Consider the following 16,089-nt stretch of genomic DNA (forward strand, 5'->3'; position numbering starts at 1 on the left):
GTAGTGAGCCTATCAGGGTGACTGGCATGTTCGGGTGGGTCCCAAAGTGACTTGGCAGAGCTTTTTGTGATAGGGGACATGTAAAGTTTCTTCCGTTATTGACTGGATCTAGCCATTAGGATGGCTTAAAAGTGCAGTAGCTGCATATTGCTGGTATTATTAGTGTACCTATGCTAACACACTAATTCTGTTACATTTTAATTTAAAAAATTATTATAATGACTGTAATGCTGTCTAATGATCCTTCTCCTTTGACATTAGTTATGGATTATGCATGCAAAAATTGCTTAAAACTTCCATTACTATCAAGGTATTACCTGGATAAAGAATGTCTGCCACAAGACCCCTTGTTCAAGCAAGAATTAAAGATAATGGGCTAAGTTATAGGTTTAATTGGATTTCTCCCACCTCTTCATTCTAGCTGTCAATTTTATTCCTCTTTTATTCTCATCCTTTCCTTGTTCATGTTCAGAGTGGTTTAATCACTGATGGTCAGTCATACTTCTCCCAAAATAATGCTATTTGTACTGTGTGAGTCAGATAGGAGGCAAAGTAATTATTACAGTTTCTGTGCTTGCCTAGAAATAGATTCAGACTCGGGTCTGTTCTCTCTTGAACTGTCCCAAGAATGTGTGTGTTACCACAGGCATGCTGAAGTTTCCCAAATTCTCATCTCCTGCGCTGTGTGGCCATAAAGAATGTGGGTGTAAGGGAGAAAGGGAGGGAGGGTTTACCTTATGAAGAAAGAGGATGCTTGGGTCATTCAGTCCAAGTGTTGTAAGTAATTGGCTTCAGATTTGTTTTGTTCTGGGGAGATTTTAATTAAGTTTTTTTTGTATGCTGTTTAATAAACATTTGTCCATAAGCGATATCTTGTGATCCCCATCAGTAAAGCAGAAGGATTAATTTGCATGTTGTTTGTTATTTATTTAAATAGCCACAGAAATTACACTGACTGTTCAGCTAAGGCAGTGGTGATGGGTCTCTGCACTAAAGAGTATAGTATCTGAAAGTACATGTAGCATCAGGATTATTGTTGGCGATTTGTGGGTTTGGGGTTTGCTTTGGTTTGGGTTTTTTTTTAACAGTTTGGATGGGGAGAATATAGAGGAAAATTCCAACATGAGCAACTGATACATAAGGTCAGAAGAAGAGCCCAGTACCCTTTTTTACACCAGTGTCTGGAAGCAGACTGCTAGGGAAAACATTTAAGAAATTGGAGCGGTCTCCCAGCTTTTGGCAATCAAGGTGTTACTGCCTCTTCGGGTTGCTTACATTTGTTACTTAGTACCTTGCAGACCAAATTTTCATTGCTTTCTCACAGGACACACATGTGTTGCAAAGAGGTAGTTAGAACATAGGCATGGCTGTTTCAGGTCAGATCAAGGGTTCATGCAGCCCCATATCCTGCCTCCAGTGGGGGCTTTAATTAGATGCCTAGAGAAGAGTCAGAACAAAGCAAGCATGTGATACTTCCCCCAGTAGTCTCCAAGCCTCCAGCTATTTTCAGTTCAGGGGCTTCCTGAGCCAGATGTGGCTCTATAAATTTGGTAACCCTCAGAGGATATATCTTCTGTGAACTTGTCCAGTCTTTGCTTGAGCCCACATAAACTTTCAGCTTTCAAAACATCATTTGGCAAGGAATTTCAAACATCTGCTACCTCTGTGACTAGAGAACCTCTCTCTTGTTTTGAATTTTGCATCTAGCAACTTCATTTCATATCTTCTAATTGTTGTGTTGGATAAGATGGTTTTGTAGCTTTCTATCATATTCTTACTTCCTGGTGTCTTTTCCATACTCAGAAGATTATAGCTTCCTTGTATGAGAACTGTTCCATATCTTCGATCATTCTTGTTGCTTTTCTGTGAACCTTTGTGTTTGACCCTTCCTAATAAATCCAGGAAGTCTGTAGAGAGGGATTTTCCTTTGCAAAAGCTGTGTTGATGTTTCCTAATTCTGATCTTCATTCTTATCTGTACTGATTTATCCAGAACAGTCATCAGTCCTTTATAGTCCTAAATTACTCTAATATCTGCTCCCCCCGCCCCCCCAAAGCCATACTCCAATTCTGACCCACCAAGGCAACTCCCAAGTTAGAGGTTGTGTAACATCATTAGTAATTCAGCTTTTTCATTCTTGAATTTGTGTAGACCTCTTCGGTGATACTGTATGGTCTTGAGCATTTCTCACTGTTCATTTGTCAGTTTGTCCCATGAATAGTCCATCAGATTCAGATGCATTCATTGAGTCCCTCATGAAGGAGGACTCCAGCATGGGAACCTCCCAAGATTTTTCCACAGTGTGCACTAATGCATAAAATTTGTTAAGTTTCTCTGTGATGGCCCTGTTTTCTCTGAATCTCCTTCTATACCTTAATCATCAGTTGGCATTTCAGGCTCTCTGGCAGACCTCCTGCTCCTGATGTGTTTGAAGAAATGATTCATTACTCATTTGATTCCCTATCCTAGCTGTTCCTCCAGTTCTTTCTGGCCTGCCTTACTACATTTGAAGTGCCAGAGTTTACAGTCTTTTTTGTTTTCTTCATTTGGACTTGGTGTCGGCTTATTGAAGGATGCCTTTTTGCTTCTGGAAACCTGTGATGAGCCATGCTGATGTCCCTTTCCTCTTCTCAAGTCTTTCTTAATAGGTGGTGAATATTGGTTCTGTGCTTTCCATGTGGTTGTTGTTAAGCAGCTTTGATGCTGCCAGTCAGATTTTATGTCTCGTAGCTGGCTGTTAGAGCTTCATTTGAACAAGCTTTCTCTTTTTTATGTAGTTATATTTTTTTGAAGTTAAGCACAACAGTGGTAGCTTCCTTGGTTTTCACTGCTCCTGTAGGGATGCTCAATTTAACTATGTTATAGTCACTGATGTGTAGTGGTTCTGCAGCTGTAGGACATAGAAGTAGATGATCCCTGCTGCTCAGGTTTGAGCCAAAGGCAGTGGCTCCTCATACAGGCTCCCTAACCGGCAGCTCCATGGAACCACCTTTGGCAGTTATCTGATAGCTTCAGTCTCTGCTTTGTAGTCCGCTTACTCAGTCTACATGGGAGGAGCTGAAATCTCCATCTATGCAATCTTGCACTGTGCCTTTGCTGATCTCCCTCGGTGTGCTGTTGTCGGTGTTGCCATAGTCCGGCCATGCCTGGTGGTCCCAGCACTCACTCTTCCTGATCTGATCAAGCTCCACACCTCTGCTGCTTGGTGAGGTGGAGTTTTGTTTTGATTTGTTTCTAAACTCTATGTAGCATATAATGTTACTTTGTCATCAGCTGTCTTCCCTATGTATTTGTATCCTAGGATGATGGAAAATAGTGACCACTAATTGTCTCCCTTCTACCAGATTTCTAATACGACTACTGCTAGTGCTTTTGTTTGAGGCTTGACGTTCCAGTGATCCAGTTTTTCTTCTACTCCCCTGCTTTTGTCTAGAAGGCAATGTGTTGTTGGATTTTCTTCTTGCCATCCTATTTACTCTGTAGTCATCTGTGTGTCTGTTTCAATTCTTTGATTCTTCTCAGCATCTTCACTTGATGACCCAAAATCTCTGTGTCTTCATTTGTCATAGCAATGCCATGCTTTTGAATCATGTGCTCTTCTAATCCCCTCTCTTCAGTTTAAAATTTCACTTTCTTGATCCTTAGGTACCAACAACCTGGCTTCTGTGTTCAGGTGAGCTCCAGCCCTCCTGTATAAGTATCTTTATTCTAGAAATATTCTGGTTCCTGATAAATCTGATCTCTTGCTTTGGCACCATCCTGTCAGCTGGGCATTCAGATTCTCTTTTTGTTCTTCTTTCCAGAAGCCCATATTTTGCTGTCAGGATGTCTGTCTTTTGTTTTCTTCTTACCACAACATAGGTTTCTCCTTAGCGTTTCCTAGGAACCAGTCCAGGCTCTGTGACCTTTGCAGCTGATGGGCAAATCACCATGTGGTCTTCTGTCAGATCCCAGACTCCAGCTGTCTGTTTACCTGATGATATTCCAACACACCCTTTTTAGTTTGCATTAAAACTGCCTCATTTATGCATCAGCAGGGAGAGGGTATTTGTCAAAAACGGCTTACTCTGGTCACAGAAACATCTAACTGCCTGTGGAATGGTGGTGAAGGGAATGGAAGTGCAAGCGAAGGGAAGAAGTGCAGAAGTGGGGTTACAGTGCTGACCTTAGGAGTTAGCAAGAAGTAGGACTACCAACTTCTGGCAGAAGTAATAGAAGCAGATCAAGTTGTGGTAGTAAAAACAACCTACACACTTTTTAAAATTTGACTTCATATTATTAATTATCGCCTATCAAATATTACTATATTGTTGAATGAATGTAGTAAATTAACTTTAGGTAGAACAGGTGTGTGTTTACATGTTGAGTAAACAGATTTATCGGTGTATCAGAGACTCAGTAGGAACAATTCAGAGATCAAAGCATTTCAGATGTGCTTGGGTATCCGAGACATTTGCTTAGGGCAGGGATATGCAATGGGAGATCCATTCTAGATGGGAGAAGTCCTGTGTTACATCTGTCATTCATCTGAAATGGTACTAAATACCAGTGTTTAGGGAAAAAACACAGGTACCTAAAATAGGGGCAATACAGACACAGTATCAGGAGCGTGTTGAAAGTGTGCTCTTTCACATATCTCAAGAAAATGTCAGTGTCTATTGATACAAGACTTACAGAGTAAACTGATGCAGAAAATTCCTCTGACTCTATAATTGACTTGTTCTCAGTGCATGATACATGTGCTGATTTCTCTGATGATAGGACCTGTAACAGGTTATTTTGTGTTGCACTGGTTTTTTTGTTTTATCTTTTTTTAAAAGATGTATCTTAGTAGGGGGGAAGAGACTTAGAGATTGAACTCAACCAAAACAAAATCTGCCAAGCCCCAAGTTTTTTTGTATAAAGCTTAAACACACATGTACGCAAAAGCTAAAAACCTGAGGGTTGTGGGCAAAACATTTCACAAGAATTAGTACTTTATTGTTAAAAAAAAAAAAAAAAAAAAGGCATTTCTCTTTCAATGTCCGTTTCAGAGTTGTGCCTTTTTTCCACAATTCTGCTTTTGGGTCAGTGCATCAGAATGATTCCTCTGTTGATTTGCCTCTGTAGTGTGCCTATGGAGAGCAAACATTTAGAATAACTGCTTCTGTATTTTAAGGCTGGGCATTATGGGATCGTGATGTTTAGAAGCATAGCATTTTCCTTAGAAGCTCTTCCTGAAAAGGGTAACTATACAGAGCACTTGGGCTTCTGCTTGGGCAAGAAGATCTAAGGGCTTGCATTAACTGCTGAGTAAAAGAGTAGGACTGTTGGGTCAGGTGTATAGCTGAGGATATCACTTCTGATCAGGTTGTCGTACAGATGCGACATAGCTTGGTTTCATGTCCTGCTGCCTCAACTCATGCATTTGCTTTGCTTGGCTCTTCCAACAGATACCGCCTCAGTATGGTCAGCAAGGTGTAAGTGGCTACTGCCAGCAGGGCCAGCAGCCGTACTACAACCAGCAGCCGCAGCCTCAGCATCTGCCACCCCAGGCACAATATCTGTCGCAGGCCCAGCAGAGGTACCAGGCTCAGCAGGTAAGCACTGTCCTCCACTACTGACAGTCGCCCTAGAGCTGGAAGTGTGAAAATGATCTGTGTGAAATGAACAAAACCCACCTGATCCCTTTTCGAGAGAAAAGTGTTAAAAGCAAAATTAAATAAACACAGAATAAGGCAACATCCTTCTGAAAAGTCTTTGGGGAAATACACACAAATACATATGCACACACTTTCAGGCTTTATTTTATATCAGCTTTTTTTTGAATAAAGCCAGTGTATATACCCTGGCAACTATTAATTCTGCTTTTGAAAAGAAGTAACAGTTTCTTGATCAGATGTCAGTGGAGGCTGGAGGTTTTCCTTGCTTTTGTTTTGTTTTCCCCTCACAAGACAGATGTTGCTGAGAGCTTCTGCATCTAACATGGTCACTACTGGTTTGTTTTTCGAGTTACTTCATTTGAGGATAGATGAGTTCAAGGCATTTTGGAGCTGCTTTGTCAAGGGACCTTCTTAAGAGATATTACAGCTATTAATTTGAATGTTGTCAGTTTGCATATCCAGCTAGTGAAACTGCATAATTCAATATCCATTGCTGTCCTTGAATTGTGCTTTTGAATTGTGTTAGCCATTGAAATTCATTTAAAGTGATTCTGTTTTTAACTAAGATCAGAAGTGATAGTGTATGGGTCTGCTTCCCAGAGCTTGAGAAAACACCCGGATTTTAGATACTGAACAAAATGGATGTGCATAGCTGATGCAGCTGAATGTGTAGGCTCAGCTCTATGTGCAGGCTCAGCTCTGTTAATCACAGAGAGGTGATCTGGAAATGGAAGGATGAAACTAAAGCATGCTCACCGTCCTGGGAAATCTAACAAGAGTGAGTTGCTCAAGACTGGGTATTAGTAGAAGCATCAGCACTTGCTGCAAATCACTGGGGAATTCTGTCAGGTGTGGTTGATTTAACATTTTGGGATAATGCTGGTGCAATCTAGAAATCTTAGTTTGAAATAAAAATAGTGTGTAAAATAAACTAACAAAAGATGCCATAAGTAGCAATGATACAGGAGGCTCTCCTTTGATTTTAAAATAAAGCTATGATAATTTTACTGTGTAATTACATGTTAATTTTTCTTCATCTACATTTTAAAATTCCATTGAGAATTAACTTTTTTCATTAAAATGCTGGATGGTTTATGAAATAGAATTCTTAATTGTATCTGTGATATTCTTGTAAATGTCACCACTTTCCATCTTTTGGATTATATGTAGCTGCGACTTTAAGGATTGCAGTTGTGTCTTTAAATTTAATTTTCTCCCTTTTTACTTTGGCATTAAATGCTTGATTTCTCTATGACTTGAAAATACTGTTCATAAGCATCTTGGTAAAGTCTTAGCAGATAAAGTCCTAGTAATACAGCCTATGAGATAAAAGAAACACAGCTGTTCCAAAGTCTACATATCACAGTTTGTGAAACTGAATTTTTTTTTTTTTTTTCCCCCTGCCTTGGACACCTCATCATATTTTAAATATTGTCAGTTGAATGGATTGAGTATTTTAGTTTAAAAAATATACAAAACATACCAACTATACAGGACTTAAGAAATAACAAGATACTGATTTATCTGTTAATACATGTTCCAATCATCATTTGCTGTCACAGCCAGTAAAGTGAAGGCTTGTGCAAGTAAGCGGTATCATAGAAAAGGATAAAGGCAAAATGAGAGTAAAGCCTTCCATATGTTATGGACTTAAGAGAACTGGGATGAAGAGAAAGGCAGGGACAGATTCACAAGTAGAAGATACCAGCCTCAATGTAGCCAAATTTTCTTCTTTGAGGATTTGAGGGTACATTGAAGGAGTGTCTAAATCCAGGCTCCAAGGGTGATACAGGCATTTCAAGGTCAGTAGGCATTTTTGCCTGAATCTGCAAATTTGGGTGATGCATTAGGTCCTCGCCAACGCAGCCTTGTGGTTGGTAATCCTTTGTGTGAGAATTGCCACCTGAAATTCTTTGTGGTTTGTGAATGGCTGGTTGGTTATCCTGTTCTTCAGTAGTGGTCAGCCTCTTAAGTTTTGAACTCTGATCCCAGGTTCTGAATTATACAGGCTTTTCTTGGAGTATTTGTGTGTAGATGGGACTATCTCATATAAATAATGAGTCCTTCACACCTTGGGGCTTGCTCCTTTTCCCCATCTCCAGGTTGGTTCCATGGCTGCCCTTCCCCCTGTCTCAAGGGTCATCAGGTGACCTCCTCTCTGTTTCCCTGTAAAACCTCACCACTGTGTTCTTTCCCATTTTTTGGGAACTGCTTATCTGGAAAACAAATTCCTAACACAAGAAGTTGAAGTCTATACTTCTGACACTTCAGCAACAGTGTTCCTTCTCTGCTGCTGATTCATAGTAGAGTTACTGTCAAGTGGTAACCAGTGTACCATACAAAAATTAATGCTAGGGTAACAGAAAAGTTGGGACTATATGTCAAATTGTGCTGCTGAGACAAAAATTTTAAACTGTTCTTATTTAAGCATACAAGTCTCTGCTTATATGAGACTGATTATCTTTTGAAAATAATTTAAAAACTAGGGTTTACTTGATTAAAATTTCAGCACGAGAAATAGGAGTAGGTATTCATATAGTTTTAGGATGTTTAAGGGTGGAGTTCGCTGAATTTGATATATTGGGCAGCCTTATGACGAGAAAGCCCAAGGGAGATCTTACTGCTGTTTACAGCTACCAAATGGGAGGATGTGAGACAGAATAGAGCCAAACTTATCTCAGAGGTGCACAGTGGAAGAACAAGAGGCGGTGGGGATAGACTGGAACAAGGGAAGTTGCAACTTGGTAAAAGGAAAAAAAAACCAACAAATTACCATAAGGGTTTTCAAACAGAGGAAGGAGCCCAGACTGGGATCTCCATCCTTGGAGATGCTCAAAAGTCAGCTAGGCAAGGCCCCCTACACCCTGTTCTCCGTAGACTTGCTTTGAACTGGAGGTTTGACTACATGGCCTCTCTCTGAAGGTCTCTTTGAACCTATGTGATTCTTTGTTGCTGTGATTTAATATTGGATTTACATATTCTAAATAGAATTTTAAAAAACCCTATAATATCATATAATACTTGTTGCACCAGTTGGTGTATCTTTCTTATTTCTACTCTTAAAAATACCAGTACATCCTGTTTATATAATCCTGGCAATTAGAAAACTGAGGTGGTCTCTGTCATATAATCCGTCATCCTTTGTCTGTCATCCTTAGTTTTGCTCTTTCTTTCCGGCTCACAAATGAATTTCCTCCATGTTTTCTGTATTCTTTATTACCCGTTTTTGTCTTTTTGTATTGATTTTGTTGCTTTTTCCACTCAGCATTGGTGCAAAGTCCTAGTTTTGAATGGTCACAACTTTGAGGAATGTATAAAGTCAATTGTTTCAGCATGTCGGCCTCAAGAACAGAAGCTGGCCTCTGAAGATGTTTTTGCCTCATGCTGGCTAGCCAGAATTATGGGAGAAATTTAGACTACAAGTGTTTTTCCTGGAGAGCATGGTTGGATCATGAAGCAAGAGAGGATCACTCTAATAATACTGAAGTAGTTCATGGTAGCCCCAGCTGTGGTTCAGGATGTTGTTATTCTGGTCGTTCTCCAAGCACGTAACAAAAAGGTGGTCTTTACACCAAAGAGTTTACAGGTTATTCTGTACCTGATGGACTGGAAGCTGAACTTGCTTGTAGCAGGGGAGCTAGCTGTGAGGGGAAGAAGTTTCATGTTCTGTTTTACAGTAAATAAGCCATCTCCCTGATTGCCACCTTTGTGATGTGAGTGATTGAACTGGTTTTACTGCAGGATGGATAAGAGATGCCAGGATGGAGAAAGGGGACTTCTCGGTAATTTGCTGCCTTCTCCCTACTGTATTTTCCCTATTTCCGTTGTAGGTTTATGTCAGTCTACCTGTTTTGGAGATTATAACGCTGAAAGTAGTGTTTATTCTGGATGGATGATGGACTTTTTCTTGCCACCGGTTTCCTTTTATGTAAAACCCTGTAGTGTGATGTATCAGGTATTTTTATTATGGGAAGAAAACTGATACAAAATTTCATACAGATAATGTTTTATTTTTTGCTCTTTTAGACATAATGTGAGCAAGCTTCTGCAGTCAGGTATAACTCTTAGTATTGTGCCTTGGAATTGGTATTTGTCTTCATTTCTCCTGTATTGTGGAAGTGTGAAGCCATTGCTCCTTTTCCTTGACTCACTTGAATTCAGTATGCAATCTTATCCATAAAAGTAAACAGATAAAATAATTTCTGGGACTGTTCCAGTGACTTGTGACTTTCCATTCTTCTAATAAGCATAGAGGGGAAGGAGGAGAATGGGATTTATTTGAATGTTTGAACTGTAAGTTGTTTAGATCTTTGTTAAATTGATGGCATGGTGGGCAGAAAGGGAGTTTCATAAGAGGTGATTTGATAGTAATACTGGCATAGTTTACTATAGAGCCATATTGTAAGCCAGCATCAGTCATCCCCTCTTCATATCAGGAGCCTGCTGTGTAAAAACCATTAAAGGAAGAGCTTTGTTTTAAGCAAATTTATTGCAGTAGCAGATTCATTGATCATTAGGTATCGCCAGTAGATGTAGATACTGCCTTTGGTTTGTGTGTTTGTTTTTTTTTTTTTAACTACTTTTTACCTTTACTGCTCTTGAAAAGAAAAAAGAGAAAGAAAGATGTGCTACACTACTACAGTGTTGCCCTTGGCAGGGTTTTTCATCTTGAAATGGCATATAAATGAATAAATGCTTCAGTTGTTTTTTCAGTTTTAAATCTTTTGCCATAAGTAGAAGTGATATTTTGCTCAAGAATGTCATGTAATTGCAAACTTAAACTGTCATCATTAAACATTATTTTGTTAAGATAGTGTGATGTATATTTTGGGTTATTATGCTTTCCAACTGGCTTTTAAACAGCCATGTTTATATATTTTCTTGTTTTATGTAGCATGTGTTCATATGTATCGAGATAGGATCGTGCCTTGAGGTTTATTGTGTTATTTTATGAGTTGGGACCATATCGCTTTTTGACAGATGAAATGGATCTGCAAAATAATTATGGTCTCACTCTTAGTTAAACAAAAATAGTGATTTTATTCTACACCTGCTGCTGTTACCCTGAAGTCATCCTTTGTTTTACATGTTCCTGGAAGCTTTCTGCTTGCAACTTTCCAGAATAGAGTGGGATTATGTTGATCCTTTTTCTCACATGCATGCATGAGATTAAAAGGGGAAAAAAGTGTGGCAGGTCCTTGAGGTGGGGCATGCGTGTGCACTTCTCTGGGGCATTGGTCCTTCTGGTTAACAGTGTGCACCAAGAGGCTCTGTGTGTGTTTTTACATCATTCCCTTGTGGTTACTAAGATTTTTTTTTTTTTTTTTTTTTTAAATGCCTTGAAGGAATAGTCAGGTAGTTCAGGCTCAGTCTTTAGTCTGTTTTTATTTAAAAGGAGAAAATGTTTTATAAACAAGCAAACAAACAAACAAGACTCCCTCACTGTCAGGTTTTATTTAAATGTTCTAAAAGCTGGCCAAAACCTTGTTTTGCCCCACAGTATAGTACCTTACTTACTGATAAGACCTACTGATCTTGGTGAGATTTTTTTCAACGCAAGTTGTTGTAGGACAAATAAAAATAGACTAACTAGTGGTTTTTTTCTGAGAGTGGGCCAGGGGGATGAATGCAATTCAGGCCAGTAAGAATTTGTGAATCGTTTTGGTAGTCCCAAATAGAATCCAAAGCGGAAAGCAGTGTGCGTGATGAGGTGGGAGGCATCTCTGGTGACCCCTCGGTCAGCGTCTATGGGCAGAGGGCTACGGACCACTTACACTCCTGCAAGGGGCTGCGGCTTCTCTCCGTTTCCCTGAACTAGGATCAATGGAGGCCATACATTTCAGGTTCCTGAACTGGTGACAATGGTTTGCACTAGTCTCAGTCGCAAGCCTGAGATGACGATGAGAATGTTCTTGTGCAGACATCTGTTTCTTATGTTGAGTCAGTGCAAGGTAGGACAGATAAAACATTACCCAATTTGAAACAGTCTTTGAAAATGTGAACAAAATGTGAAACTAATTAATCCGTTTTCATGTCCAAGCTGTATGACTGTCATGAAAACAGAACAAACTGTATTGTGGCAAAATGCATCAAATTATTAAAGTGATTTTGGTATAATGAGGATGAAGTCTTGTTTTTAAATTTGATGCGAGCTGCTAAAGTTCCTTTAACAGTGTAATAAGCAGCATGTTAATTAACAATGTCAAGCTGTTTTGGGGTGTAACACTGTATGAAAATACTGTTGTTGTAAATTAGGAATAGTTGTGTTACATGCAAATACCAGATTCATTAGTAAGTAATACAGATAGTCCTCGATGAGTCCAAATTTAAGTTTTGTACCTCAACGCAATTATTTTTTTTAATAAAATCTTCACTCTTAAGTTACTAGAATTAGCAGTCGACTGTACTGTAGTTCAGTCTCAAATCCTGCAGAATTTAATTTAAACTTCTTTAAGAAGTAACGTACAGCTGCCCACGGCTTAAAGTTGTAATAAAAATCATTTGTCCTTCTGTCCTCTTAACTTCTGTATCTGTAATCATCTACCACTAGATGAATGGTTGCACTTAATATTTGTTGTGTTATGAACCACGGGAAATCTGGGGAAGAACAAGCTTGTATGTTAATCTGACATTTGCTGCCAGGCATATAGGAAAGCATTCTTTGTGGAAGTTGGCTATTACAGTTATATGAGAACTCATAATCAAATTTAATGTTCAGAAGAGGTTGTTGCCTACCATCAGCAGTGGCTGACACCACTACTTGTGTACCGTAGATCCTTCATGGCTTCTGTTGTCTCAGCAGCAGAGGTGCTTAGTGCCCAGTGTATATTCACGCTGTCTTAAAATGCTGGGCTTGTTTTTAGCTTAGAAGCAATTCTTTTCTTTCCAGTGTGAAGAGGTACAAGGGAGAAGTGATTCCTTTAAACCATTCACCCCCAAATTCATGGCACTAAGAACATTTGCTTCTGAGATGCGCTTGTTGGTTGGCTTTTAGAAATCAGGGCTGCTTGTATGTAGTGTGCAGACACATGCCTAACAAGAAAGCACCTGGGTGAAAATTCTCATAAAGATATACGTACTTCTGTCAGCTTTTCCAGCCTCCTTTCTGTGGGACCTGAAATTAGGGACAAGGAAAAACAAAAGTACAACTTTTTATGAAGGCATCCATTTTGGTATGTTGAACCTTTTGTTGTCAACCTACTTCAGAGAGCGCAGATAGATACCAAAAGGCAGAGTGCAGTCTTGACTTTTTGCATCTGTAATAAAGCTTGGCTGGGCTTGCAGGGGGGAGGAGGGAAGGGGAGCAGGCTTTCAGCAGCTGGCTTCCAAACACACACCCCAACTTAAATCCTGGCTTCTAGACAAGCCACCAGTGGCCAGCACCTCTGAAAGGCAGTTGTCACCTTACCTTGCTGAACACTGAAGTGATTTAAAAACAAACTGTTGAAATACTTAGGAACCGTACTGATCTTGTGCATAAAACTAATTTATCCTTTTTGAGCCTTTCTTAAGCACATGATGTTTTCGGGAAGGGCAAATGAGGTTTGCACCTGTGTAAGTTCAGTGAACACTTAACTGATTGAAGTCTTTGCCAGTTAGATTTCTGCTTTTATAAAGTCTTATTTCATAATCATGATGCTGCTATAATAGCAAATAAGTGTTAAGCATATGGCTGTTTATCTGTGTGGTGAAGGTTACTTACTCATCTCAGGAGTTCAGTGAAACCGTGACTCCTGTTGTGCTACATCTTTTCCCAGTAGTGGGAATAGCTGATTATTGTCCAGTTGGGGAATGCTCTGTTTGCTCAGCATTGCTTATATCATTCCAGGAAATGTGTTAAAACCTTTCTCTTTTTCCCCCAGTGATTTATATCTGTATTTATAAGATTATAATAGGTGCTAGTTTGTGAGACTTGGAGAATGATCTTCCAGAGCCAAGTAGCTAGCAGGAATAGTCAGGCAGAAAAAACAAGGATAATTGTCTGTAAACTCACACCTGAGCATGAACACAAAATTGAGGGCATAGCATGGAGCAGCACTCAGAGCAGCACAGGCTTATTTTTGCTGAAGGCATGTTGACCAAACCCAAAAAACTACATTTAGATTTTGAGAAGACTGTCTTGACCCTGTTATTATAAAGCAAGCATTTACAGATATGGTGATCAATTTAGCCAAATAAGAATCAGCTCCAGCCTATTATGTCTGAAGCCTTTAAAGTTAGCATGCATAACTACCCCTTACACATATCTGTCTTTGTAGTAACTTGGATTTGTTAAGTGATATTACTGGGAAAGGAGAAGTATTTTGTCTTGCAAAGTGGTACTACTGCATATGTATAAAATGTAGCAAGCTTGTTTATGCTTCTGTTTTATAATCTTCCAAAGGGCTGTTGGTGAATGTATTTGTTTGCCTCTGTGTTGTCTTAACAATTGTATGGCACCCTCAGTTTAAAGTTCCCTCAAGTGTAGTTAAACATTTTCCCAGTCTGTCTGTTCTTTTGCTGTGTTCATCTATTAATGGTTTTCTGCCAAAAGTAGGCTTTTCTGTTTGCAGTTTGAAGGAGGAATTTTGAAGGTCGCCTTTCTTCTCCTGAGAAACCAGCAAGTGCACCTCTTCAGGCATCTGCTGCTGATGGGGGTTTGATGATATCTGGCCGGATAGTCAGAGGAGATGGGTCAGAGCACACTGCAAACCTGTTTGGCAGGAATGTCCGTGACCACCTGTACCTTGCTGGTTTTTAGTTTTTATTCCCGTGTTTTTGTATCATTCTAAACCAAGTAGACATACCGCAGCTCTTGTGCTTGTAAGATGAGCAATGCAGAAAGTCCTGAGTCCTGATGATTTTTTTCATATACTAAAACGAAGTTAGCATACAATATAATAAAGAAACTCTGGCAATAAGAGCCTCCTTTCAGCTAAATTGGAAAGAGGGAAAACTTGGTCTCGGGGGAAGAGGGAAGTCCTGTTTTATTCCTTTATTTTCAGGTGGTCAGTTACTTACATGCAATCAGTTTGTAGAATCAGCAGGCAATCTCCCATCTCCGTAACAAAAATCTCTGCGAAGCATTCCAGTGCAAAAGGTGGGGATGCCAAATCATTTTTTCAAACTAAAAACTTTGGTATATATAAAGTAATTAATCCTGAAAGGAAACATTTTTCATCTCAACTACAAAACCTATGTAAAATCTATCATGGATTTAGTATGTTATGCTTAGAGAAAAGTCTTTTTAATGAGTTTAGAAATACAGTTAAGATACATGTGTTCAAGTGTATTTCTCAAAGTTCTCAAATCAGTGGTTTGGCTTTGATCCACAAAGTATTATTATTGTTGTTATGATGGTGGTGGTATTTAAAGTCTCTAAATTCTTATTTCTCTCAGTATTTAAATCACAGAAGGTTAATTAAAGCAGTTCTTTATTTTGCGATTGCTTGGGAATATTAACCTTGCAAAGCCTGCATTAAGTCAGCGAAGTGATAGAATTGCATTTGCTTTATAAAATAACTTTACAAGAGCAAAGACAAAGCCATTTATAGTTCAGTGCCATTAATTGCTTGGCATTTAGATATTAGTGTAGGAGTCAATTAATTAACTTGATAGTAAAACTATGGGAATGCAGGCTGATAAAACTATTTTGTTTCAGGAGATTAGGGATCATAACTATTGTTGCTCCCCTTACCACTCTCCTTATTACTCGATGATTTTCTTTTACTGTTATTCTGAGAGAAAAATTAATATCCCAGAAATAATTTTATCCCTACCTTTGAAATTTAGCAGTAAATTAAACAGAATAGCGAGTTTATCAAAAGATACCTGATCATATAATAGTCATTTACTTTATGATCCATTAATCTGATGGCTGTTCATAGACAAAAGTTGTCTAAACAAATGTTTTAGAATATAAATGCACAAATCCTGTTTTAAGAAAAATTTTAAAATGCAAATAGTATAGTACTATGAATTAAGTGATAAAGTCTGAAAAGTACTAATAAATCTGAGTTGTAGGTTTTTTTTGTTTTCTGGGGTTTTTTTAGTTCTGTATGAGCAGTATATATTCCAAATTTCAGTGGTCTTGTAAATTACACCTTATGGCCAGTTGCAATACAGCAGTATTCTCTTATGGCCTTTAAATTAACACATTTTTTTCCTCAGAGGCAAGGAAAATAAGTTTGTTAATATTTCCTGGCATAAAATTTACCACTGTATTTTTTTGGCTGCCCATATTTTCTTTAATAACTGAAGATGTTCAGTGTACATATATTTAGTTTTATTTTCTGTATTTTGAATTGGGATTTTGTTGTTGAGACAATGTATTATCTGGAATATAGGTCAGCATATATTTTATATTATCCTTTCCAGTATTTTCCTTTTACTGCATTTCTCTCCTACTGTAGTGGGATTTTGAATAGATTTTGGAGCATGCAGCTGAAATCTTAGAGTGTCTTAGTTG

At 38.7% G+C, this 16,089-nt stretch overlaps 1 protein-coding gene across 8 annotated transcripts in view; it reads left to right on the forward strand.

Moving 5' to 3' along the window:
- ARID1B (AT-rich interaction domain 1B) overlaps positions 1 to 16,089 on the forward strand; it is a 340,416-nt gene that overhangs the window by 77,509 nt on the left and 246,818 nt on the right. For all 8 annotated transcript variants that reach the window (XM_030021725.2, XM_030021731.2, XM_030021728.2 and 5 more), the window contains exon 3: positions 5,433 to 5,579. In XM_030021725.2, coding sequence (XP_029877585.1) covers positions 5,433 to 5,579 — 147 coding nt within the window. The remainder of the gene's footprint in view (positions 1 to 5,432; positions 5,580 to 16,089) is intronic.

This window comes from Aquila chrysaetos, chromosome 8 (assembly GCF_900496995.4).
Source record: "Aquila chrysaetos chrysaetos chromosome 8, bAquChr1.4, whole genome shotgun sequence".
In the NCBI taxonomy this organism is placed as follows: Eukaryota; Metazoa; Chordata; class Aves; order Accipitriformes; family Accipitridae; genus Aquila; species Aquila chrysaetos.